This window comes from Manis javanica, chromosome 11 (genome assembly GCF_040802235.1).
Source record: "Manis javanica isolate MJ-LG chromosome 11, MJ_LKY, whole genome shotgun sequence".
Classification (NCBI taxonomy): Eukaryota; Metazoa; Chordata; class Mammalia; order Pholidota; family Manidae; genus Manis; species Manis javanica.
Genome location: NC_133166.1, coordinates 18729226 through 18753473, shown reverse-complemented (window position 1 = coordinate 18753473; position 24248 = coordinate 18729226). Strand labels below are relative to the sequence as shown.

The 24248-nt window shown below is 52.3% G+C and overlaps 1 protein-coding gene across 1 annotated transcript in view; it reads right to left on the bottom strand.

Moving 5' to 3' along the window:
- Positions 1-4399: 4399 nt before the first annotated feature.
- LOC108398545 (guanylate cyclase D-like) overlaps positions 4400-24248 on the bottom strand; it is a 135082-nt gene continuing 115233 nt past the window's right edge. The window contains exons 12-19 of the mRNA XM_037010621.2: positions 21032-21180; positions 17995-18158; positions 17391-17583; positions 11215-11389; positions 10343-10441; positions 9411-9505; positions 7712-7797; positions 4400-4715 (exon numbers count right to left, since the gene is read on the bottom strand). Of these exons, the coding sequence (XP_036866516.1) occupies positions 4607-4715; positions 7712-7797; positions 9411-9505; positions 10343-10441; positions 11215-11389; positions 17391-17583; positions 17995-18158; positions 21032-21180 (1070 nt within the window). The 3' untranslated portion in view covers positions 4400-4606. The remainder of the gene's footprint in view (positions 4716-7711; positions 7798-9410; positions 9506-10342; positions 10442-11214; positions 11390-17390; positions 17584-17994; positions 18159-21031; positions 21181-24248) is intronic.

Here is a 24248-nt window from a genome sequence, read left to right as displayed (position 1 = left end):
CCTTCAGTGGGCAGGGGTTTCCCAAGCGAGACTCCTCTGTGGGGTGGGGTCTGGCCTATCTGTGCAGCCCTGGCTCAGAGGCAGGGCCAGCAATCTTGGGGCTGCTGGAGGGGTTCCCGGTTCCCTCTGGAACAGCTTGCCTGCCCCCTAGTGGACTTTTGAAGAGTCTCCAGGACTCATGGAAATCTGGAAAGGGTAGTTGAAGATTCAGTCAGCCCCATCCACATCCTGATGTTGGAGACTGGAGCCCTTGAGCAGGAGTGGTTTGTTCAAGCAAGGCCAGAGCAGAGCTGGGACAAGAGGGGGCATCGCCGGCACTCAGGAAACAACCCTGGCTTTGGAGTCCCACAGCCCCAGGTGAGCTCAGCAGCAAAGGGGATGATGGCACCCACTTCTAGAGCTGCTAGATCAGCTCCCTGAGACAGTAGACACAACATGGCCCTCTCCTCCTGCTCTACATTACTTTACCTCTCCCTGGAAGTGTATAGTCTTGCTGTAACAGTCTGAGCAAATCTGGATTTGTATGCAGGTAGATTTCCTTAAAGTGAGGTCACCTGCCACCACAGTGGCTTCCTCCACCTCCCCTGCCCTGTTATGTTTCTTCTCCCACTAGGGTCACAGAAAGAGGACTTAGCCTCAGCTTTGCCCTCAAGGAGTCCTCAGCCTACAGGGATGGGGATCCAGGGGCTGAGGGGTCAGAGGAGGCACCCCTCCTGCAGTATGCAGGAGTGGAAGAGAGGGTTTCAGGGAAGGCTTCCTGGAGGAAGTGGTGAGGAGCAGAGGGGTGGAGGGTGAGGAGGAGTTGGTCAGAGGGTTGGGAAGCAGAGGGGTTGGGGAAGAGCACCCAGGCTGGTGCAGGAGCTGGAGATGAGAGTGTCCCTGGCAGCAGGAGAGGTGGTGGTGAGGAGAGAGATAGGGCAGCCCAGGAAGTCAGAGGCTGGCCTGCTGGCCACACCTGGCATGTAGATTCCCAACTAAGCATTAGACTAAGCAAGTCCAGATGCAGATGACTTGCTCAGCAGAGGAGAAACTAGGCAGGAGACCTAAGGAGCTGGCAAGGCAGGAGGGAGATTGTTCATTGAAGTTTTGGGGCTCACTAGGACATTTGTTTATTCACTCATCAATTCAGCTTCCCAGGACATGCCTCCTCTCCGGCATTAGACAAAAGGAATGCACAGCTGGATAAGATTCCTGCTATCAAGTGAGGATCAGGCATAGTAGCAACTAGTCATTACATCTAGAGGGCAACTGGGAAAGGGTTTCAAAAGGAGGTGGCTTTTTAGGTGGACTTTGAAGAATGTGTAGGAGTTCACCAAATGTTGTAAAAAGGATAAGGTCATCTAGATAGAAAAAATAGCAAGAGCAAGGTGTGACATCATGAGGTGTTTAGGGAAGAGTAAATAGTTTGTCATGGCCACAATGTTGGGTGTGTAGGGGACAAATGAGGTGAAGTTGGCATGAGTAGAACCTTGAATGCCAGGCTAAAGTGTTTGGCTTTTCCAAGGAATCCATTCCAAATTACACCAGCCCGAAGAACCACAGACCAAACAATTGCAGATCACCAGGCCCTGTGGGGACCTCTGGGGCCCTGTGACCCCATCTACCATAGCAAGAACCCCACCCCTTAGAGATGCCAGGAGTCTCCCATTGCTGGGAACTGATCCCCAAGGGGCAGGAGGATGGCCCCAGGCTGATGGGGTAAGATAGGGACTTCATGGGGACCAGCTGGCCCTGACTCATCATGAAAGTCATGACTTGGGGCCCCATCTCTGGGGTTCCACCTGGGTGTGTATGTGCAAGCCCCATGCAAATGCTGGGCTAGCTCATGAGAAGAGGGCCAGCTCTGAGAGCCTTCTCAACCCCACCGGGAAGGTTCTGTTCTCACCCCGCTAGCAGAGAAAGCCGCGTGCCCCTTGAGGCTTTCCTCTGGGAGCCCTCCAGGATCAGTTGCAGTTTCTCTGGGTTTCTGTAGCTCTGTGTGACCACCTCAGATGAACAGACAGAGGCTGACACTGACAAGTCTCTTCACCCCTCCAGGCCTCCATTTCCTTATCTAGAAAGTGGGTAGATAGCTCCTGTCTCAGAGGGTGGCTGCAGTTGAGAAAATGTGTGTAGAAGCTTCAGGCACAGGGCCTGGCCACAGCAGGCAGTGGGTAAATGTGGAATAAATGGGCCCCACAGCCTCCTAGTGGGGGGAAAACTCACTCAGATCCATGCAGGGCCAAGCCGAAAGAGCCGGGCAGGTGTAGGCATTCCTACTCAATGACCTTATCCTTGGCTGATGGCAGAAGGTGAGGGAGAGGTGAGGACTCCAGGGCTGAGGGGTCTATTCACATGCAGTGTGTTAGCTTTAGAGACAGAGTTCCCTCTGGGAGCCCCTAAGTTTCTAAGTTCTGCCCTGGTGTTCTGAGAAGGGGCTTCTGAGAAGAGAACTGCCTCAGCCATCATCAGCGTGGGCAGCTCAGAGGGTAGGCAGAGGCTAGGGCCACTCTCCCCACACCACCACTCTAGAGGGCCCAAGAGCGAGGAGCCTTCTGGCTGATTCCAGGCACACCCGGATATACAACCCACAAATGTACAAAGCATGCACTTGGTTGCCCCACACATGTAGACACATGTTATATGCACAGACATGAACATCAGATCTGCTCCTGCTCCCAGGCCGTCGTGCCCAGAGAGATACACTTGGGCATACGACATACACAGCTAAAGCAGCATACATGCAGATGCACCAGGGCCCACATAAAGAGATGCATGCACACAGGCTCACAGAGGCACACAAATGCATATATACAGGAGGAACCACACCCACAGACACCCACAGACAACATGTGGACACAGACACCTGCATGGAAACACTGTCACTTGCTCAGGGCTTTGAGCTCTGACGTCCACTTAACATCCACGGAGCCACGCAGGCCTGTTCGCACACACACACACTCCTCAAGTGACAGCATGCTTTCATGGCCATCACTTCCTTTGAGCTAACTGCAGCCCTGTAAAGCATGGGTGCAGGGGTCTGGCCCCTGTTGTGTAGTGAGGAGCTGAGAGCTTCCGCAGCCCTCTAACTGGCTCAGGGTAGGAAAGATGAATCCTGGTTTGAATTCCTGTCTCCTTGCATCTGCCCACCATGCCACATCTCCATTTACTTACAGGTGTGCTCATGCATACTCATGGCATGCAAAGCCTCACGCCCAGGGGACCTCACAGTCATCTGATCAAAGCATTTATTTTACAGATGAAGAGGCTGAGGCCCGGAGAGAAAAATCCACAGGCCTGATGCAGGCCACACAGAGTTCAGTGAAGGAACCAGGCCATGCTTCTGTCCCTCCACCCAGTGGCTGCACCACACACACAGACAAAATCATGCTCAAAGCCACGGGCACGGCCCACAGAACTTCCTTTCTCACTCAGGGCCAGGCATGGTATTTCCACAGTCCTCTTGGGAGGGAAGGATGACTGGCCCCACTTTGCATCTGAGGAAGCTGAGGGGTAAAAGGATTAGGCCCAAAGCAGGGCAGGTCAGAACCAGCAGTTGCATCTCCCAAAGTCAAGCCTAGTGCTTTCTGCCACACGCAGCTCATGGCCCCCTGTGCACATCACCACATCCCTCTCTGACCCACAGACACACACAGCCTGGCCTCTGTGAGCACAACCCCACCCAGCAGAACATTTTCCCACTAACCCCAGTTCAGTTTCAGGGCCAGCTCCCCTCCCAAGGGGTCTTTGGAAGGACAAGTTCCTCTAGGGCCTAACCTGCCCCCCACCACTGGCCTCTCCCCCGATGCCAGGCCAGCCTGTGCCAAACAGCATCCGGCTCTGCTGTGCACCCTTTGGTGTCGGAAGCCAGTCTAATGAGTTGATTGTCGGTTGATTGGTTTTTTTGTAAGAAAAAGTCTCATTTTCTGAGAACCAAGGAATTATCAGTCTACTCCCTGGTCCTGAAATTCTAGGAGCCCAAGACCTGGACTCCCAATACAGTGCTCACAGATACAAAGGGTCAGGCCAGCACAGCGAGGGGAGTCAGGGAAGGAGGCAGCATACTTGGAGCGCTTGCTGTGGCCCCAGCCCTGGGTTAGGCACAGGCCTCATGTGGACCTCTCAATGCACATTTTAGAGATGGTGGAACAGTCTTGGAGAAGTGATGGGACATAAGTAGGTGGCCCAGCTGGGCCTGGAGCCCTTGTCTGCCTGGCTCTGGTTCCTCGTCCCTGTCTTGCTTGTGCCAGGGGCAGTTGTGCCAGTCAGGGCAAATGACCTGTTCTCCCAGGTCTAGGCTCCTTGGATGCATGGTGGATACAGCATTATTGATGGGAGGGGTAATATATTCTGTAATAACAAGCTCTCAGAGTCAAAACAATTTGTCAAGAACAGACAGCTACTTGAAATCAGAGGAATATTTCTGTTTTTATTGTTTGGGTGTCAAGAGACAAATGTACCCACAGGATTCATGCTGAAATGCATCAATTAATATTTCTCTTGGGCACTGATTAATGAACACCCAGTTGGCTGCTAGTGAGTTCTGCAAGAGAAATTTCATCAGGAAGTGGAGCAGGGAGAAAGGTTGGGGTTGGGGGTGTCCAGTTGCGCCGTGCTGTCCCTCTCCTCAGAGCCCAGCCAAGGCCTTTCCTGAGCTCCAGGGCCTGGCCGTGCTCTGCCGGGCTTTGGCAAAGGCCACCTTGATTTCTTGGTTTATGAGGTCCTGCCAGGGATCCCTAGGGGAAGAGGAGAAAGTAGAATAATAAAACGACCTCCCAGAACACCGGCAGTGAGCATTTAGGGCCCACAGCGGCTGACAGGGGGCCCCCTTCCCCTCCTTGGCTTTCTCGATCCCTGTAGCTGCCCTGCTGGGGCCTAGCACCACCCTTCCAACTTTGAACAGTAGAGGACCAAGCCTCAGAGAGGCCAAGTGCTGCTCACTCATCTGCACATGTGCCTTCTGGTCCAGAGGTCTCTCAGGAGATGGGGAGCTGACCCCAGCTCTTCCCCCTACCCTGGGCATGACCCTGAAGGCCACAAAGCCACGGGTGAGAGGCTCTGACTCTCAGGGTGTGAGGCCAAGCAGGGATAGGGACACTGAACTCCTGCCCTGCACACACTTTCATTTTCTCATTTGTTTCCCACATGTGCCTGAAGGAGGATAAAGCAGGCTTATTGCCTCTGCACAAAGAAGGGAGCAAGGCTCTAAGTGACAGCCGGGGCCTCACAGCAACCTGGCCAGAGCTACTTCTGAGCCTGGTTAGCAAGGGCAGAGGGGAGAGGAGAGCCATGGTGTGGTGTGTCTCTGTGACACGTGACGGAAGGCACTTCAGGACACTGCCGCCAAGGTTGTGGCTACACCAAGACACAGGAGAGGGCTTTTGTCCCCATCCCCTGATCTCCACCAGCTTCTCCAAACATCCTAAACGTAATGATAAAGAACTCCTGCAGGATGGTAAATGCAGAAAGAGAGGATAAAAGCATCTTTAGAAAACTTGCTTTAAAAAAAATTTAAGCTACAGGATAGCTGTCCCAGTAAAAGCTCAGTAACTCCTTATGAACTCAGCAAGACAAGTGTTCATCCAACTGGCACACTAAGCCCTTCCTGCAAAGACTGTGTGTCTGTCTATGTGTCTGTGCGTCCATGCCTAAGTGGGTGCTGGATTCTCCCCTGAAGGCCCGGGAGGCTCCCGCGTTGTATGGTGCTCACTGGGGCTGAACTTCACTCTCCTCCCTCACTGAGCCAAGATGTAGACATTTCTGGCACTTTCTAAAATGTCTGTCAGGGAGTGGGGGAGTCATCAGCTGTGGGGGTTCAGGATAACGAATAGCTGTCAGGCCTGCCAGTTCCCACTCCCAGGATGGGGCGGGCAGGGGTGGGCCAGAGCTGGGCTGCCCAGGGCCTGTGTGGTGGTGCCCCACTGGGGAAGTAGCAGGAGCTCTGGAGTTCGCCTTCTCTGGGTGCCTGGCACTGGGAGACCTGCAGACACTTTGTCGGCCAGGATCTCCTGGGCTTGTGCAGGCAGAGGAACGTTCCACAAAACTTTCCCCGAGAACTCTCAGGGAGTACCAAGTGCAATGGGGGTAGCAGTGCTGGGAGAGCAGAGAGAGGGGTGACAGCAGGGCTCTGCTGGGGTTCAGGAACAGGGAACAGCAAGAGCAAAAGCCTTGCAGTAGGAAGAAGCTCAGTGTGTTTTAGGGAACCCTGAGGAGACCCTGAGCAGGTGGTGTAGAGCAGCAGGTGGCCAGAGAGTGAGGCCAAGGGGCAGGCCCAGGCCAGGAGAAGCAAGGCTTCAGAGCAGCCTGAGGCAGCTGGCCCAGCCTCAGAGCACAGGAGGATCCAGAGCGTGTTAATTAGAGGACTTTCATAGTAGTCATGTTCGTGCTTAATTTGACAGATCACTGTAGCTGCCAGGTAGAGATGGAGGTAGGGGCCCAGTGGAGAGGGGAAATGATGAGGAGGCCCTGAGGTGGGCCAGGAGAGAGGTGTGGAGGTGTGACGGAGGCAGAGCTGCGGGACGGGCTGAGGATTCTGGATAGCAGCCGGCTTTCTGCTGGAGGCTGGCAAGGCCGTCCATGAGAGGAGGGCTCTGGAGGACGGCCAGCAGCCAGGTGGCCCTGGGGGGTCTGAGGTGCCATGAGCACTGCAGAAGGAACTGAGGGGCAGTGGGAGCTACACAGGCCCTCCCCACAGAGGGGGGCTGGGGCCCAAGGCCCATGGTGGGTCATTAGCGTCCGGGCAGGAAGGGAACTCAGAGAGGAGTCCTGTGCAGCCCCGGCAGCCTGCGCTGCGTTAGCGCTGGTCTTTGTTCAGGAGGCCCATGTGTGTCCCATACTTTTCTAGCCTTTGAGAGATGAGAGGGGGCAGCCTCGGGTGGGGAACCATCCTGGAAGAGCTGAGGGGAGCCAGTCAGAAGTTCTGGTGAAGGAAAAGCCCTAGGCAGGAAGCTCTGATGGGGCTAGCTGTGGGCCCCTGTGGGGGTTGCCCAGCCCCAGCCTCAGCCTCCCCACTGGGGGAATGAACCCAAGGGCCCCAGGGGACCCCAGCGCCTTCTCGTTTCTAGGAAACCGTACTTCTTGGCAATCAGCAACACATGTGCCCCTCACCCTGTCCCTCAGTGAACTGTCCAGAGCTTGGGTGGAAGTGAGTGAGGAACAGCACAGTGCAGTAAAATATTATTGTTTCCCCCACCATCCCACCCATGCAAGTCCTCTGTGATGGTCATGGGGTTGCAAGGGACGGAGGACAAAGGAAAAAGTCAAACTACTGGGCAGGCACCAGCTCTCTGAGAATCTGCTTCACTTGGCCCCTAAAATGTGAGTGCCCTTTGATCTGCAGAAAGAGTCTGAATGGCCACAAATGCCCAGTCGTATTTACTGTTGCATTACTGTAACCACCTGTTACTAGGAGCGTGTGTTTCTAAAGGGCTCTGAACAACACGGGAAGGCACTCAGGATGTGGAGCTGAGAGCACAGATCAGGGTAACTTATGAATGCAACATGATCTCATCTATGACAAACACGTCTGGGACAGGCTGGCAGGGGTCATGATAAAGGGCTACAGTGGCTGTTTCTCCAGAGTGGAAAGATGCCAATTATTTAATCGTTAAAGAATTCAGTATTTTCCAAGATTTCCACGCTAGGCAGGTAATACTTTTGTAATCAGAAAAATAACAAATACCAAATTTCAAAGTAAAGAGGCCAAGCTTTTGGGGAAATTCCTCTTACTCACCCAGGTTTGATGTCCAGAGGTGGTGGGAGGAGTCTGGGGAAGCCTGCCTTCCCCACCAGCCAGTAGGTCTCCTCCATCCCCTTGCCCTGGAAGAGAGAGAAAAGGGGATCCAGCAAATCTTCCCAAGCAGATAGCAAGGACAGAGGAGAGGGCATGATGCCAACAGCTCGGTGGAGGGCAGCTGACAGCCTAGAGGCAGGCCGTCTGGATTCAAACCCTGGCTCTGGCACTTCCTAGCTGTGTGACTTTGGCTAACTTTCTTTACCTGTCTGTGCCTCAGATTCCTCAATACCTCATGGAGTTGTTGTGAGGATTAAATGAGTTAATTATTTATCTGTTAGAGAAGTAAATAAATCATGAATCATGAGTTCTATGACCAGCAGATCTGGAATACTAAGATCCCAGGATTCTATGATCTGTGATTCTCCCCAACTGAGGGACCCTGTGGCCTCCCCTGGAGTAGGCATGCAGCTGCCTGGAGGTTGGGCACGGAGGGGGCCTGAGGGGCATTGAGGTCGGGGTGGCTGGCCTGGAGGTTCTGCACGCTTCCCTAGGCCAGGGATGGGTGCTGCCCCTTGGAGCCCCCCACCGGCCTGAAGAACCCGAGGGTGGCGTGCTGCCCTCCCCACTCCCTCTCTGCATCCCTTTCTGTCAGCAGAACCCTGTGTTCCTCAGGACATCTAGTGCCCACTCCCCCAAACAGGACACACCTGCCCTAGCTTACTCCAGCTTGCTCTCCCATAACCTCGGCCTCTGGAGCAAAGGATTCCACACATGCTGGCCGCCACAGGCTGTGTGCTCATGGACAAGCTGCTGTTCCTCTCTGAGCTGCACCCTCCTGCTCTGACATTCCACAGCAGAATGAAGTGAGTCCTGTGGAGCATTCAATTTCTGGGGCCCAGCCACAGCCCTGGACCTTTAAATGCCTAGGCTGCTCCAGTTACCCCACCAGGCCTGGCTCTAGTTGAAGAATTGGGGGAACGAGAGGGGGTAAAGTAGGAAGAAAAATCATTCATAGGAATATTGTACCATTAGCTCTATTGGATATTAACATTAAAAAAAGAATGCAGAGGCACTCATGGGTAAGTATAATCCAATGTCACACACAATAGCAGAAGGCTGGTAGTAGGACTGGTGGGTGCAGAGAGAAAACATGATATTTACTGCTGGGGAAAAGGAAGAAGAGGGGTATTTCTGGGTCAGGGCAAGCTGCAGTGAGATAATGTCTGTGTTAGGGTTCTGAGGGATGAGTAGGAGCCCAACAGTGCTATGGAGAAGGCACAGTCTTTGCAGCCATCAGACCTGTGATACAAGCTGTGTGACTTTCAACAAGCCACTTTGCCTCTAATTTAATTTCCTGAACTATGAAATGGGGGCATTGATCCTCCTTTCATTATTATTCTGGTAATAAATATGTTAATGAATGTGTGCCAGCCCAGGTAGGTTCACCAACAGAAGTAAATCTCTGCCCTGACCCTTCGTTTCATGAGGACCCAAATGAGCGAGTGGCTCCTAGGAAGAAATCTTTCTTTAGAATTTGGGGAATGAAGAGGACATTTAAGGGTGACCAGCTCCATCCCTGACTCCAGGCAGGCATGTCCTTCAGCTACATCAATCAGAGGAGAATCTCTCCAGCTTCCCACAGAAACTAGATTTTTAGGGGATGTCCCCATCAATCCCAGGAAAGAAGTTCTCTCACCTTTATCTCAATCTGGCCTCTGATGTCAATTCTATAGCCTTCATCCAGGCTGAGTAGAGTCTGCACAGTGCTTCTGCTGACGTGAATTCTGTATGCTGACAAGAAAAGTAGTTATCAATTCCCAGTCTAGTGGCAGCATACCATGTTTGGTAAAAATCATTAGGAGCCTGTAAAAGCCTGAGTTCTAGCCAGTAATACAGACCATTCTGATTCATGCAATACCTTCACCTGGCTCTTGTATCCCTCTAGTAGATTATTGGTCACTAAAATAGAGGCCTCAAGGAAAAGCAAATTACATAGATTGAGTGTTAAAAGAGGAACTCAAGGTGAAGTCAGAGCTCCTAAGAACATCATTTCTACTTGTGGAAAGTCCATGAAGGCTGAATCAGAGCTGATAAGCAGCTGTGTTCCATTTAAGAGCAGGACTCCCCAGCAGGGCTGCCCTGTCTGGTTATGCGGGTTGTGTACTGAAAGATGCTAGGCAGCACTCAACCTGTGCAGCCAGAAGCAGAGGCTCCAGACTTCTGACTTCTCCAGCTGCTCTGACCAGTCCAGCAGAGTGACTCCTGCTTAAAATGGCATTTTAAAAGTTGAAAGGGTCTCTCCATTATGAAGATGGGAAAAGCAGACCTAGAAGAAGAGTATTTTGCTTAAGGACACTAAGCAAGCCAGTTAGTCAGGGCTGGGACCCAGATTTCCAGCCTCTCAAATCATTGTGTTTTCTGTTAATTCTTTCAGGAGACCATCACAAAAACTGTGAAAGTTGAAGAGAACCAGTGACACAGCATCTCCTTACAGTCATTTTACTGACAAGTAGGGTACGCTGCCACCAGGTGGTGCCTCGGTTACTAAGCAGTGTTTCAAACAACCAGGCTGCTTAGGGTCAATGAGAGAGTCCTTCTGCAGAGAAGAAAGAACTAGGGGACACTCACGCAGCCCTGTGGACTCCATCCGGGACGCAGTGTTCACAGTGTCCCCAAAGAGGCAGTACCGAGGCATGGTGAGACCGACGACCCCTGCCACACAGGGCCCTGAAACTCAAGTGTGCCCAGTGAGCTCCAGCAGGTCCTACCCCAGAGAGGCCCCCACAACCTTCTTGCCCTTCATCACCACCCCCCTGCCATCCCCATCTTACATCCTAGGCTCCAGGTGGAGGGTGAGAATGAAGCTATTTGGAGACCCCAACAAGACCCAGAAAGGAAATGACATCTGTGCTAGGCTCTAGGCCAGGGGAGAGGAAAAGCAGATAAATAGGAGCCCATCTCTGCTCCTAGCCTAGTGGGCGGAGACTGTGATCAGTGCTGTGATGAGGGAAGCACCAGGACTGTTCCAGCCCAGAAAGGGGACCCTAACCCAGCCCAGAGGATTTCCTGGAGGAGTAGTGCATGAAGTGTTTCGAAGGATGAGAGAATGAGTGGGCAGGGAACAGCAGGTGCAAAGGCACAGAGGCAGAGAGCCCATATGTCTGTGAGTAACTGCAAGCAGCTGAATAAAGATGAAGTGGGAAGTGGTAGGAGATGAGGTTGGGGGGATTAGCAAGGACCCTGGAAGCTGTGGGGGCAGGGAGTTTGGACTTTATCTCACAGGTGAAGCTATGGAGGGAGGAAGGGGTGGGGCATAAGGCTTTATTGGGGACACCCTGAGCAGCAAAATTAAAGCCATCTCAGCAAACTTTTAGTTGTTTGCATGACCACAAGAGCTCTGCCCTGCCTCTTCCATCAGCTTTCAGCTCCTCAGCATGGATTTAGGTGTCCTCGACAGACGCCACCCCCACAGATGTCCTTGACGAGCCCCGAGTCTGTACCTGAGTGCAGACCAACCCTGATGTGAATGGGCACGTCAGGCACGTGCGTCATCCGGAAGCCGCCCACAGAGCTGAGGATATCCAGGGCCATGTTGGCGATCTCTGCCGCGTGCCGGCTCCCATTGCGCTGGGGCAGTCCCGAGGCCACCATGTAGGCGTCCCCAATGGTCTCCACCTAGAAGTACAGCCTTTATGCCCCACCGCAAGGACACATCCCCCCTGGACTGTCCCACACCTCACTCAAGGCCGCCTCTTGGGCGAACCCGACCCACCCCTTGAGTCACAGTGCCATCTCTACCAGGGGTCTCCTTCCAGGCACTCTAGCAATGATTAGATCTCCACATTTCAGTCACCTTTGTCTGAACTGCAGGTGACTGTCCCTGCCTTGTCTCCCTCACTCCAGGCCATGAGCACCTTGGCAGTAGGCCTGAGTGCCCGTCTGCACAATGCCACAGTGGCAGAGCAGGGCTTCATCTGGAGAAGAGCACATAAATATCGAATATATACCCTATTTTCCAAACCCTGCTGTCCTTCCAAGGTGTACTGGAAAAAAAATGCAGAATTTAGAATCAGATATGGGTTCAAACCCTGGCTCTGCCAATTATCTGGGGCAGACCACTTCCGCGGGCCTCAGTGCATCCTCAGCATCCTCTTATGTGGCATGCGTATTAGTGTATTTAAAGAACCAGGCTTATCACAGATGTTCAATAAACACAGACTTCTGTCTTTATCATCATCATTGCTTCCTTAGTTAATTGGTTTTGGAGACAATAGAATCCTGGGATCTCAGGGTTGGGAGGGACTTTAAAGGCTGTCCTGGCCCACTTATGCCTCTTGATAGGAAGGTCCCGTTGTCTTGAGGTCGCCGTTTCTCCCTCTAGGCAAGTCTTACTTTCAAAAGTTGAGCTGAATTGACAACTGCCTCTCACCTGCTGGTTCCAGCTCTACTTCCTGAGCTCAAGCTACAAACCTTTCCTAAGCACCTTCTGTTCTGAAGGCCCTGTTCCAGGTGCCGGGGACAAAGATGTGTACTGTAGCTTTCTTCCTTGCCACAGGTCAGGCCAGCCAAGGTGAGGACGGTGACTCTCTACACCCAAGCCTTGCCCTCCGCAGGCTGAGGCCCCCGGCTCCTGCTTTGCCCTTCCCACAAGCCGGCAGGCACTGGCGCCAGCGCCCTCCCACGGCACCTGGGGGCAGTAATAATAATGATGCTTTCCCTGCTCACAGGGGGCGCTGTAACTCAATAAATCTCTTTCACACATGAGCCATGGCCTGTGCCCTGCTACCTATGCCCCCCAAATCTCTCCCTTACCCAGGCTATCTCTATTCCAATGCTGGGAAATGATCTGCCCTAATTATGCCACATTCTCCTCACATACTTAAATTTGCTCCCTGTGGTCAATGGCTTAAAATTCAAACCCCATGGCCTAGTAATCAGGGACTCCCATGATTTGCAGAATGTCCTGACTTAATCCTAACAGTTGCTCGTGGCTCCCCATGCTTCAGCCAACAGACCTCTGCAGAGACAGCCAGGCCTGCTCTCCTCCAGACCTTTATCCCTCAGGCCCTCGGCTTGAGCTGCTCTCCCCAGTCCCTACCTGCTGACTTCTAAGCCCTCCATCAGCTCAGCTCATGCTCCATCAAGTCCATAATCACTAACTGGGAAAAATCCTCCTTAGGGCTGTGACCTCTGTCTGCCCCTCTGTTACCTGCTGTTGTCCACCCAGCACTCATGGACTGGCAGTCAGTGTGGCAGAACGGGAGGCCTGGCTGTCTCCCACTGTGCCCATTTCCAGAGGGAAGAGAGACCTGCCCTGGGAGGGAAAATATGAGCAAGCTCTGGCTTTCCCTCTGCCTGCTCCCTTCTTCCCCACAGGATGAAGAAGGCATCTGACTGGCAAGATTAGAGGAACGACTAAGTGCCCCCTCAAATACTTACATAGCAATTATATATCATGTGCAAGACACTGTTCCAACCCTTTACAAATATTAACATGTTAGACCTTTACAGGAATTCTGTGAGGTGGGTGCTACTACCATTGCCATTCTGTGGATGGAAACCAGGCCAGAGAGGTTAAGTCACATACTAATGTCACACAGGGAGTATTTGAAGTCAGTCAGTGCAGCTCCAAAGCCTGGATGCTATGCTGCCTCTTGATGCACATAGCTTGGGCCCTTTCTCCCTCTCATTTGGGGAGAATCTGCCTACTGCATGGGGTTTCTCTCTGCTCCTGCCCTGCATGTGGTCAGCACATGCTTTGGGGCTGGGTCCTGCCTCCTAGAGGCAGCCCAGGAGACCACTGCCCCTAGCCCCACTACCAGGCCGCCAGGTGTGCAGCTGCAATTCAAGGATAGTACACCTGTCTGGGGCCCCAGTGCTGCCTCAGATGCATGACCCAAGGTTCAGACTGGGGAGGAACAGTGGAAAGCCCCATGATGGCCGCGCATCCAGACCACATTCTCCAAGCTAAACTTGACGGCTGGCCCCTGACCTGCCTGCCACCTGAGCTGTGAGGGAGACCTCAGTGTGACTAATAATCACCCCTACTCCAGTGACAGAAAGGTGACCAGGCACAGGCCCCACTCTACAGGAGCTCAGACTCATAAAGTTGATCACTCAAAGACTCACATTGCAGTGGGCACTCAGCAGCAAGCAATGGCTATGGCTTCTTGTACACTGGTGTGGTCCTTTTGCAGAAGGGAGAACACAGCCAGAAGAGAGGCAGGAGCAAAGGTTTCCATACTAACAAACACAGATGTGAGTTCTAACTCCACTCCTGGCTTGCTGTGTGACCTTGAGTGTGTCACTTACCTCTCTCAGCCTGTGTCCTCATCTGTACAGTAGGGATACCGATCTATCCCTGTGAGGAGCATTGCATTGTGACAATCCCTTAGCCAGACCAGTCCTCTGAAGATACCTTATTAATGCTGGTGCCCACGTCCCTGCCCCGGCCCTGTTCTATTTTCGGGGGAAGCCTTAGCGCCTGCACATGCTCCTGCTAGTCAATGTGTTGGTGAATGACTGCATGATAGCACTTCCTCGCACGTTGCTTAATCTGCAGAGTGATCCTGAGCCATAAGCACTTTCACTTCTGTTTTACAAATGGGAGCTCAGAGAAGGGAAGTGACTTGCCCAGGGTCACTTGGCATTATGGCTGGGGCCAGACTCACCCCCTGGGGCTGAGTGGCTGGGGAAAGTTCTCTCCTGCAGTCCACATGAGCTCTGCTCTGGAGTTATGTCCATAAAAGTGCACACTCAGCGTGTGCTGGGAAGGAATCACAGACCCCTGTGGAACCAGGAAATGATTGTCTGGCTGCCTCCCAACCCAGACTGGATTAAAGAGCGGTAACCAGATCCTGCTGGGGACAAAGGGGAAACCAAGGCGGATGGTGTGAGTGATGAGAGACACACTCGCACATCACGAGGACTGGGCCTCCTGTTTCCCCACATCTGGAGGGCTGTGCGGGCCTTGTTTTATTTCATTTCGTTCTGCCAGAAAGATGCAGACCTCTTGGCCAGAGTTCAGAGCAGATCAGAAGGCGTGATTCAGAGCTGGGAGGGACACATGTGTGAGAAAAGATTAACAGGGGAGGAAGAGACGAGGGCCAGGAGTGATTCAGGGTACATCAAAGCTGCAGGGCTCAGCGAGATGAGATGAGGCATCTTTTCCTGGGGCCTGTGGGGCCAGGGCGGCTCTGGCGACAAGAGGGCAATGCAGTCAGCATGAGAAACAACACCTCGGGACCATGGGCTGGGGCAGGAACATGGCGTCCTGAGTGGGGAAGGAGTGGGAGGGGAGCCGTGCCTGTGGGGTGTCAGTGGCTCCAATCTCTGGGGGTCAGTGCTGGCCAGTGCGTGTGGTGGGCAAAGCCAGGTGGCGGTAGTGGACACTAGGTTCCTGTCCTGGCTCTGCCAGCTACCAGCTAGGTGGCCTCAGGCGAGTCACTTCCCTCTCTGGGCCTCATTGAGCTACTCATTCAGTCTACATTTATTTCCTGAGGACCTACTATGTGTTGCCCATTGCCGGGCACTGGGGACAGAGTGGTTCAGGTTGTAACGGTAAGGTGCAGCTGTGTTGTCCATGGGCAGATGTAAGAGCATCACACGGGAGCTCCTACCCATGTCTGGGAGGGGGAGGAGGCTAGCCTCAGACTGCAGGGTGACCAGCACAGAACCAGGTGAGGAGGAGGGAGAGCGGTGTTCCAGGAAGGGGAACAGCATTGCAAAGGCCCAGGGGCTAGAGAGAGCAAAGTATGTGTGAGAAATAGAGGTCTGCAGAGGAGGAGTGGCCAGAGATGCCACTGGGCAGGTAGCTGGGCCAGCTCCTAGAGGGCCTTATGCACCACTGTGAACCTGTGGCTTCATACTGAGGACGTCCATGTCATGCAGTTGGTGACCGCCCATGAAAAGGGGCCTTGGGCCAGGATGCCCACATTCAAATCCCAGCTTCACATCCTACTGCGACATGCAATTAGACAAGCCACTCAGTCAGCTGTTTCCTCATCTATACCAACCTCAGAGATTGTTATGATTAAATGGGTTAATGCTTGTAAGGCACTTGGACCAGTGTCTGGTATACAATAAACACTCAGTAAGTACAGGCGATGTTGTCGCTGGGATAGTGCACATAATGCTATCAGCAGACTGCCTGGCACCATAAAGAGCTTGTTCTCTCTGAATTTTCTGCCCCCACATCTTTTCCATCCTGGCTTCCAAGGCTGAGTCTCACCCTGTCCCCACCTCCCTGGAGGACTGTGGCTGGGAGGGGAATAATGAATGGATCACAAAGAAGGATAAGACCAGTGGAGCCTGAGGATGGCTGCTTCCTGGGAGCGGCCTCCCTCCCTCCTCCACTCCTCCACTGTGTCTCATGTTGACCCAAGGTCCCTAGCAATGGATGGGGTCAGAATAAGGGGCAGGGCTGGGGTGGGGGGAAGGTCCTCATAGCCAGCATAGAGGGGCAGGAGGCTATTCACTTTCGCTATCTCACAGTTTTGCTGCACTTCAGTAAGGGGGATGGGATCCACCCATCCATCTGTGAGCCCCCAGGCCTGGGGTCATTATTCTTGCCTTACAGATGAGGAACCAGAGGTCTAGAGAGGGGAAGCTATTTGCCCAAAGCAACACAGAAGCTGGTGGCCAGACTGGAACTCAAATTCAGAACAGAGAGGTACACAGGGACTAGATCTTGAAGGGTCTTGATGGCTGCCAAGGCCCCTGCTGCTTTCTCAGTGACCCGCCAATTCCACCACCTGCTTCACCATTGGTTCACTTCATGTCCAGCCATCACAACCCATTCAGCATCCTCATGTTCACCAGGCCTCAAGCTTTGGCACATTTTTCCCACATTGCTTGGCTGGAGCAACTGCAACCAGACGACAGTGCTACGAACACAACATCTCTTCCAGGAAGGCTTTCTTGCTCTTTTTTCTACACACCTACCCCTGGCTGGATTGTGGGTCCTCTCAGCCTCCTCTGATCACTTCACTTGGGTTGTCTCCATCCTTTACCAACAACAAGCAGAGCTCCCTGAGGGCAGGCACAGGCCAAGGCGTGGCCCTCCCCTGTCCCCACCTCCTTGGAGGACTGTGGCTGGAAAGGGAATAACGAATGGGACACAAAGGAAGCCATCTGTCTGTCCTTGCCCAGCACAGGTGGAGTTTACTTCCCCACCTCTTGAATCTGGGTTGGCCATTTGATTTGCTTTGGCCAGTAGAATATGTCAGGAAAAGCAATGTGCCTGATCTCAACTAAAACCTCAAGAGGTTTCTCTTCCTCTGCTTTCTTTCTCAGAACCCTGCCACACCATGTAAACAACACCAACTAGCCTGCTGGAAGACAAGAGACCATGTGGACCAGAACTGAGTTGTCCCAGTGAAGGCTGTTGAGAGTTGAGAGAGCCCAGCCAAGATCAGCAGAACTTCCTATCTCACCCACACTGACCACAGATGGATGAGGAAGCCCGGCTGAGTCCAGAGAACTTTCTAGCTGACCCATAGGTTTGTGAGCAATAATAAACGCCTTTGGTTTTATATTATTGAGTTTTGGCATTACCTGTTACATAGCAATAGTTAACTGATAAAAAAAACATAAATAAATGACTGGAAGTAAATGTGTGACACAACACAGTAGTAAAGGAAGGACAGGGGGAATGCCAGCCTCCTGGTACTCTCACCTTATACACATCGTGGCTGCCCAGCACAGCATCGAACAGCGTGTAGAGGTCGTTGAGCAAGCCCACAACCTCAATGGGCTCACTCAGGGCTGAGATGGTGGTGAAACCCACAATGTCACTGAAGTATATGGTGACCTGGTCAAAGTACTCTGGCTCCACAGTAGCCCCCATCTTCAGAGATTCAGCCACAGATCTGAAGGGATGGGAAGGACCAGAGTCACAAGGTGCGAGGGCCCCCATTCCACAGTTGGGAAGGATTTTGGGGAAAATCCTGGATAGAGTATCAAGGAATCTGGGACAGTCTACTTGTGCGCTGGCTGCCCTCCAACAAACACCTGTCCCTCTCTGGACATTACTTTCTCTGAATGGGGGAAATTGTTCCCTCTCCTTGCTTCCAAGGAAGGGAGGTAGCAGAAATTCCATGCTACTGTGCCAGCACAGTGCCAAGCACATACAAAGGCTCTATGAAAATAGGTTGGGTAAACAATGAATAAATTGAATGAATTCATGGAACCCGGATTTACTGAGCACCTACTGTGTCCCAGGTCCTGTGTTCAGAGCCGCTGAGGCTGGAGGCACAATCAAGCCCTAAGGGGCCACTCACAGAGGGAGCATCTGAGAGAGCAGCCTTTCTGTCTTCTGCTGCTCCAGCTCCAGCTCCTCAGTGCGTTCCTGGATCAGGTCCTCCAGGTTCTGGGAATACTTCTCCAGCATCCGCAGCATAGAGTCAGCAACACTGGTCTTCTTGCCTTGATTGATGCTTTTGAACTGAAAAGTAGAATGAAAATCCCAGTTCCTCAATGAAGGTCAGCACACTTGGCCCTTAGGTGGGATTCTGGGTCACAGGAATGCACCAGATATAGTCCCTGCCTGGAGGAGGTGGATTGGTGGTGGGAAAATATGTAATAGACAAAGGATGGTGGCTCTGACAAGGAGCACAGATGACTAGAAGGAAAAATGGGTTATTTTTGTGTGAGGCAGGCAGGCAGGCAGGGAGAAAACTTTTCAAAGGAACCCATGTCCAGCATAGTATTACCACTGACAAACACAAACCCTACTGCACTGGTTCTCACAACAACACTGGAACAGGCATAGGCATGCTTTGTTCTTCTTAAAGATAAAGGGATGGGGGGATGTATAGATAGATACATAGATGGTGGATAGACAGATGTGATAGATAGATGGATAGGGAGGTGAATAGATGGGTAGATAGAATATGTGTAGATAATTTATGTACATAATCTATTTCTACCTCTCTATTTCTCTCCTTGTTCAAGAAATGTTTTTCATGAAATAAAGTAATAAATACGTAAGGACACTGGGACCAAAGTAGAATAAAAGTTTTTTTAAAAAAATTAATCCAGGAGTGAGGTCTATATGCAAAATGAATGCTAGAATTTGGTCACCATTTTGGATATGAGCTTCCTAGCAACCAAACAAAAAGGGAAATATGTATTACCAATCCATGGAGTCCATGAGACAATGGAGCATTAAACTAGTTGCTTAAAAGTAATAGTACTGCTGGCGCTGAGCAAAGAAGTGCCTCTTACTTCTTCATAAGAGGACATTCCTGTGCGATCATAAATCATGCCTTCAATAATAACCTTATTGGAAATACTGCAGTGTGTTTCCTAAGGTGACTTACTAAAACCTTCCCCAGTGTGATTTGCCTCTTCCCAAACTCAGTAGGAGAAGCAAATTAATGATGGTCAAAGTGAATGCAGCCCATTCCAGTATATGTATGCATGCGTGTGTATGTGTGTAGGTATGGACATCCAACCTCCATTAGTGCCCCTTCTGTCTGCCACATGTCTGAAAGGTGGGGAGAGGCAGCAGCCCTTAAAGTGCACCTATTCAGCATTGCTCATTAAAAGCAGAGGCACAAGCTTTAAAGGTCAGTGGGGGTGGGCATGATGGATGCTGACTTTGAGACGCTAAGGACACAAACTGACTAGGAGGTCACCTTTGCAAGGAAGGTCCCCATTTTAAAAATGAAGAAAAAAAGGATCTGAATGAAATAACTACCAAGGACCTCATAATGATGGAACTGAATTTTAAACTTAAGTATTTTATGTATTGATCATATCATCAGCTACCCCACTGTATTATTTTATCATTCAGAGTGTTTTTTCCACATTTTGCTTGGGGTGCCCAGGAACACAAATGACAGGATCTGCAAATAACAGTCATTTTCTTTTTCCTTTCTAATATTCACTTTCTTGTTTAATTGCATTGGCTAGTACTTCCAGAGCAATATTAAGTGAGCATAAACCTAAGTCTTTTGACTTTAAGTTTAGTGCTTTTTCTCTAATACCTTATTCACTCCTCAGAGAACTACTTTTTATTTTTTACTTAGGTATCTCACTTGATAGTCACTCCAGTATGGCAAATTAGGCCAGAGTTCATCTTTCCAGGCAACTTTTAAGGAGGCTGAGGCTCAACAAAGCAATCAACTTGCCAAAGGTCCAATAGTAGGTAAGTGGCACTATAGATCTGAATGCAGGCACTCCAAGCCTGAGCCTCCCCACAGTGGGAGGCAATTCCCACCTTCTTGGTGCTGAACATATATGTCATGTGCCATCTCTGCCTGCTCTGCCACTGAGCATTGGAAGGATATTTTCCCTCAGTCACTCCTTACTCAGGGCAAGAGCCTCCTCCCCGACCATCCTGGCTATGGCAACCTCTCGTCCCTGGGAACATTCCAGGCTACTGTTTAAAGAAATGGTTGCTCACCATAGCTCTGCCCACCCCTGCCCACCAGGAGCCACTGGGAGCTCATTTCCTCTGAAGTCCCAATTTCACATCTGTGAAAAGGGACAGCAGCCCTGACACCAGAGCTGAGGAAGGCTTTTCAGAGGACACCTGGCTGTTCATCCTCCATCTGTCTTCCTGCCTCTCACTCCCTCGCCACCTGCCTGGACGCCCCTCTTGCCCACTGAACCTCTCCTGGGCAACGTTCTGCTGTGGCTGGGGAGTGGAGGGCAGGAAGGGGAGGCATAAAGATGTCACCTCAGGCTGGATGGATTGGCCCTGTGGGAACCATTAGCCAGCTCAGTCAGGCCCACAGGCTCCACCACCGCCCCACAAACTCGTACAGACTTGCCTCACCCCTCCTGCTACAGTCCCCAAGGCAGGCCTGGTCACCAGTGCCCCTCACATCTTCCACTCACTGATGCAGAGAACCAGCGTTGCCTCTACAGCCACAAGTGACCTCTCTGCTCTGGCTCCAGGAAGCCCAGTGCAGGGTTGAGGGTCACAGCATCAGCCCTGAAGACAGACGAACCTGAGTTTGGAATCCAGACCCACCTCTCACTCCAACCTCAGTTACCTTGGGCTAGTTCCCTCACTTCTCGGTGCCTCAGTTTCTCTCCCTAAAGCCAAGATAATAACAATGCTTCTTCTGAGGGCTAGCACAAGGGTCAAATGAAGTAAGAACAGCACTTCACATGGGGCCTGGCACTCAGCGAACATCCCTGGGACCCAGCATTCTGGGAGAGCTTTCCTTGGGGTGCTGGTGCTGGCCCATCACTCCCTTACAGGGTTTCTAGGCCCCAGAGCTAGTGCCTGGCTCCCACTGGGCAAATGAGGTGAACTGACCAGCTATTTCTTGTGAGCACCTGGCTCCTCTGGGGAGCACTCACCTGTGTGTAGATCTGGTCCAGGCTGGGTCTGTCCTCCGGAGCCTCCTCCCAGCACTGCTCCATCAGCTGGATGCACTCAGGTGGCCCGTGGTCAGGAGACACTGCTGGCCGGCACAGGGGAGGGGGCGAAGCCACCTTCCTGATGATTTCTGCAACCAACATGTGGGCAGTAGGCCCGAGGTCCCCAGGGGGGCTTCTGGGGAGGGACGCCTGGGGTCCTCAAAGGAAGGGCAATGTAGGCCTGTGGGAATGTGAGGATCAGGCCCCGAGAGTACCTCTCAGCCCCCCTGCTCTGAGCCCCAGACCATGCTGGCTGGTGCACCCAGGGAGCCGCTCTCCTCCACTCACCCCAGGGTGTGGCCAAGGAAAGGGTCTCCAACTATGGGCTGAGAAGTTGAATTCTGGATCTGCCCCCACCTCTCTGTGAGATGGTGGAACAGACAGCGACCTCTCTGGGCCTGCGTCTCCCCATCTGTGCCACGGGCTTAATAAACTGCCTTCTTGAGAGGCGTCTGAGGGAGGACATGACAGGTGCCAGGCACCCGGCTCCTCGCAGGTTCCCCCACCTGCGGACCCTGCAGCAACTGCGGCTGCCCCCCCAGGATGCTGGAAGCCTCAGCACTGGCTGGGCTGCTCCACCAGCCCTGACACCGGGGGCTTCCTGGGGCCAGCTCCCCACAGGCGTGGAACAAGGCTCTGCTTTTCATCATCATCGTCATTAGTAGTATTTTCCCAGGACACCCCCTGCCCTGGACCTTCCTGTCCCCCTTGCATGTGAGAAGGCCACTAGGCTAAGTCCAAGTCACATAGCTCAGCGCCCTAGCTTTGGCTTTGCTGCTTGCCATCAGTCTGAGCCTCAGTTTCCTCACCCAACGACTGCTGGAAAAACCTCCACTTGGGAAGCTTTTGTGAGCCGGCGGGAGCTGGGAGATTCTCAAGGACTAGGAGGCAGAGGGGCTGGGTACCCAGCTGAGGCTCTCAGTGGCTATAGAGGGGACTTCTAAATCATCCATTTACATTCTGTATGAATTAAGTCACCTCTCTGAGCCTCCGTTTCCTCACCTATGGAAAGGGCATAATAATAGTAAGACCTCACAGAGCTGTTAGAGCTGCAGCAGGTTGTTATCTGCGGAGGGCCGGGCTCCTCCTCTCATGGGGGAGGGGGTGGGGGCCCTCAGCCAGACAGGAGACGCTTCCTTCTGGATCCCCTTCCTATCTGTTTGTTGGCCTCCTTATTGGAGGTAGAGCCCCTGTCACTGTCCTGTTTTATAGACAGGGAATCAGAGGTTCCTGTGGGTAAAGTAGGTCAGCCACAGCCAAAGTGCTGATAAGAAGAAAACTCTAGAACTGGGTCTGATCACCTCCCAACCTGCACAGTTTTCTCTGCCCAGAGGTTCCCAGCTTGCAGGCGTCAGACGCTTAGGGCCTCTGAGTAAAGTATGGGGGAAGCCATATGTGCTCACAAAGGAGTGTGGGCAGATGGAACCCATAATACACACATGTTCTGCACTTTTCAAAAGTGTTCAGATGGTGTTGTGATGGATAAAATACAAATCCATTGCAAAGTGTTGCTGATTTCAGAGCAGATTTTATCTTTGTGTATTTTCTCAGTCAAATTGTAGTATGTGAGGCTCCAACCTTTTCGGACATTAAAATGGAGTCCTCCCTATGCGAACATGCTGGCCTCGGCCACACCGGCTCTTGTGTTCCCTCCCCGTGCTGGGCCCGCTGTCCACACCCCATGTGTCACTGCGATTGATGGGCCGTGCTGGTGGCTGAGGGAGGAGGCTGCACAGGGAAGATTCTCCATGGATGACTCCAAGAGATTTTAGGACAAGAGCACCGAGCTTGCTCAAGTCCCAAACCTGCTGTTTTCCGCTGAGAAGTCCCTTCCCTCTCTGAGGCTCACTTCACCACCTCTGCAAAGGGTGCACCTACTCACCTCACAGGGTTGTCAGTGGAATAATGCGTGTAACAGTACTTTGGAAACTGCAAGTGCCCTCCACATACAGAATCTTAAAAAGATGGTATTTCAAAGAGCAAGCAGAGTCTGCTTCCAAGTGGGAGAGTCAGAAGAGATCCTAGGATCTCCCACTAGCACACCCCTAAAACCACCCAGGCAGATATTTAATGAGCACCCACCATGTGCCAGGCACTTTGTCTAAAGCATTTCATTGATCCCTCACAACTATTCTGGGGGGGCAGGCATCACAGTCCCATTGTATAGATGAGGAAACTGAGGCACAGAGTCTGAAAGAGATTCATTCATAGTCATGAGGTGAGTTGATGTGGAGCTGGCTCAGATCAGTGTCCAGCAACACCTGTGCTCTTGCCACTTTACTCCCTGAGACCAGGAGATAGCAGGCCCCGGGCTGACAGCCCGGTCCTAGGTGGCCATAGGGGTCTAGGCCTAATCTTTGTGCCTAAAGTCTGATGGAGGCCTGGCTGAAAGGGCCCTGCACTGGTGGCATGGCTCATGGCCCCACCTGGCTGGTCTTCCTTCTCTCAGCAGGCAGACGTTGGGGAGCGGGGGAGGCACGGTCAAGGAGTGTTGAACAAATAGCCTGACAAAACCCCTCTCCTTCCCACTCCCCCACCTCATAAATTTGGAGCCTGGAATGCTTGTTATTAACTGAGAAGTGCTTTTGTGGAGAAAGGAAGTGGGGCCAGGCCTCCCTGTGAGTTAAAGATCATCCACTGGGGATGGGAGGGGCTTGCGGGCTGGGCTCCATCACTGCCCTGCTCTGTGGGCTGAGGTCACTGCAGGGTATCTGTTGGGACAAGTCCCTGGAACTGGACAGAGGCAGCAGGGGGGAAAGTGGGAAAGCAGCATAGGGTCTAGGGAGCCCTGAGAGACAACATGGAAGGGGAGGAAACCTTTCTGAGGTTGGGCCCTGGCACTAGGGTCAGAAAAGAGTGTCTAATACCAAGCGATGATGGGAAGCTTGAGTGATTATCCCATACACCCCAAAGTGTAGGGACAAAGATACTCTTGAAGGAGCCCCACCCAGTCAGAGAACAAAGCCCCCAGATACTGAGCAGCCTGGCCACATCACACATGGGCTGGATGTCTGGTGCATTTTTAATTTGACCCCCATTTTAAAGAGAGAAAACTGAGACTCAGTGAGGGTTAGTGATTTGTGTACAGTAAGTAAATGCTACCACTGGGGAAGAACTGAGGTCTGCTGGGTGCAGTCTGTTTCGGGCAGGGTGGTGG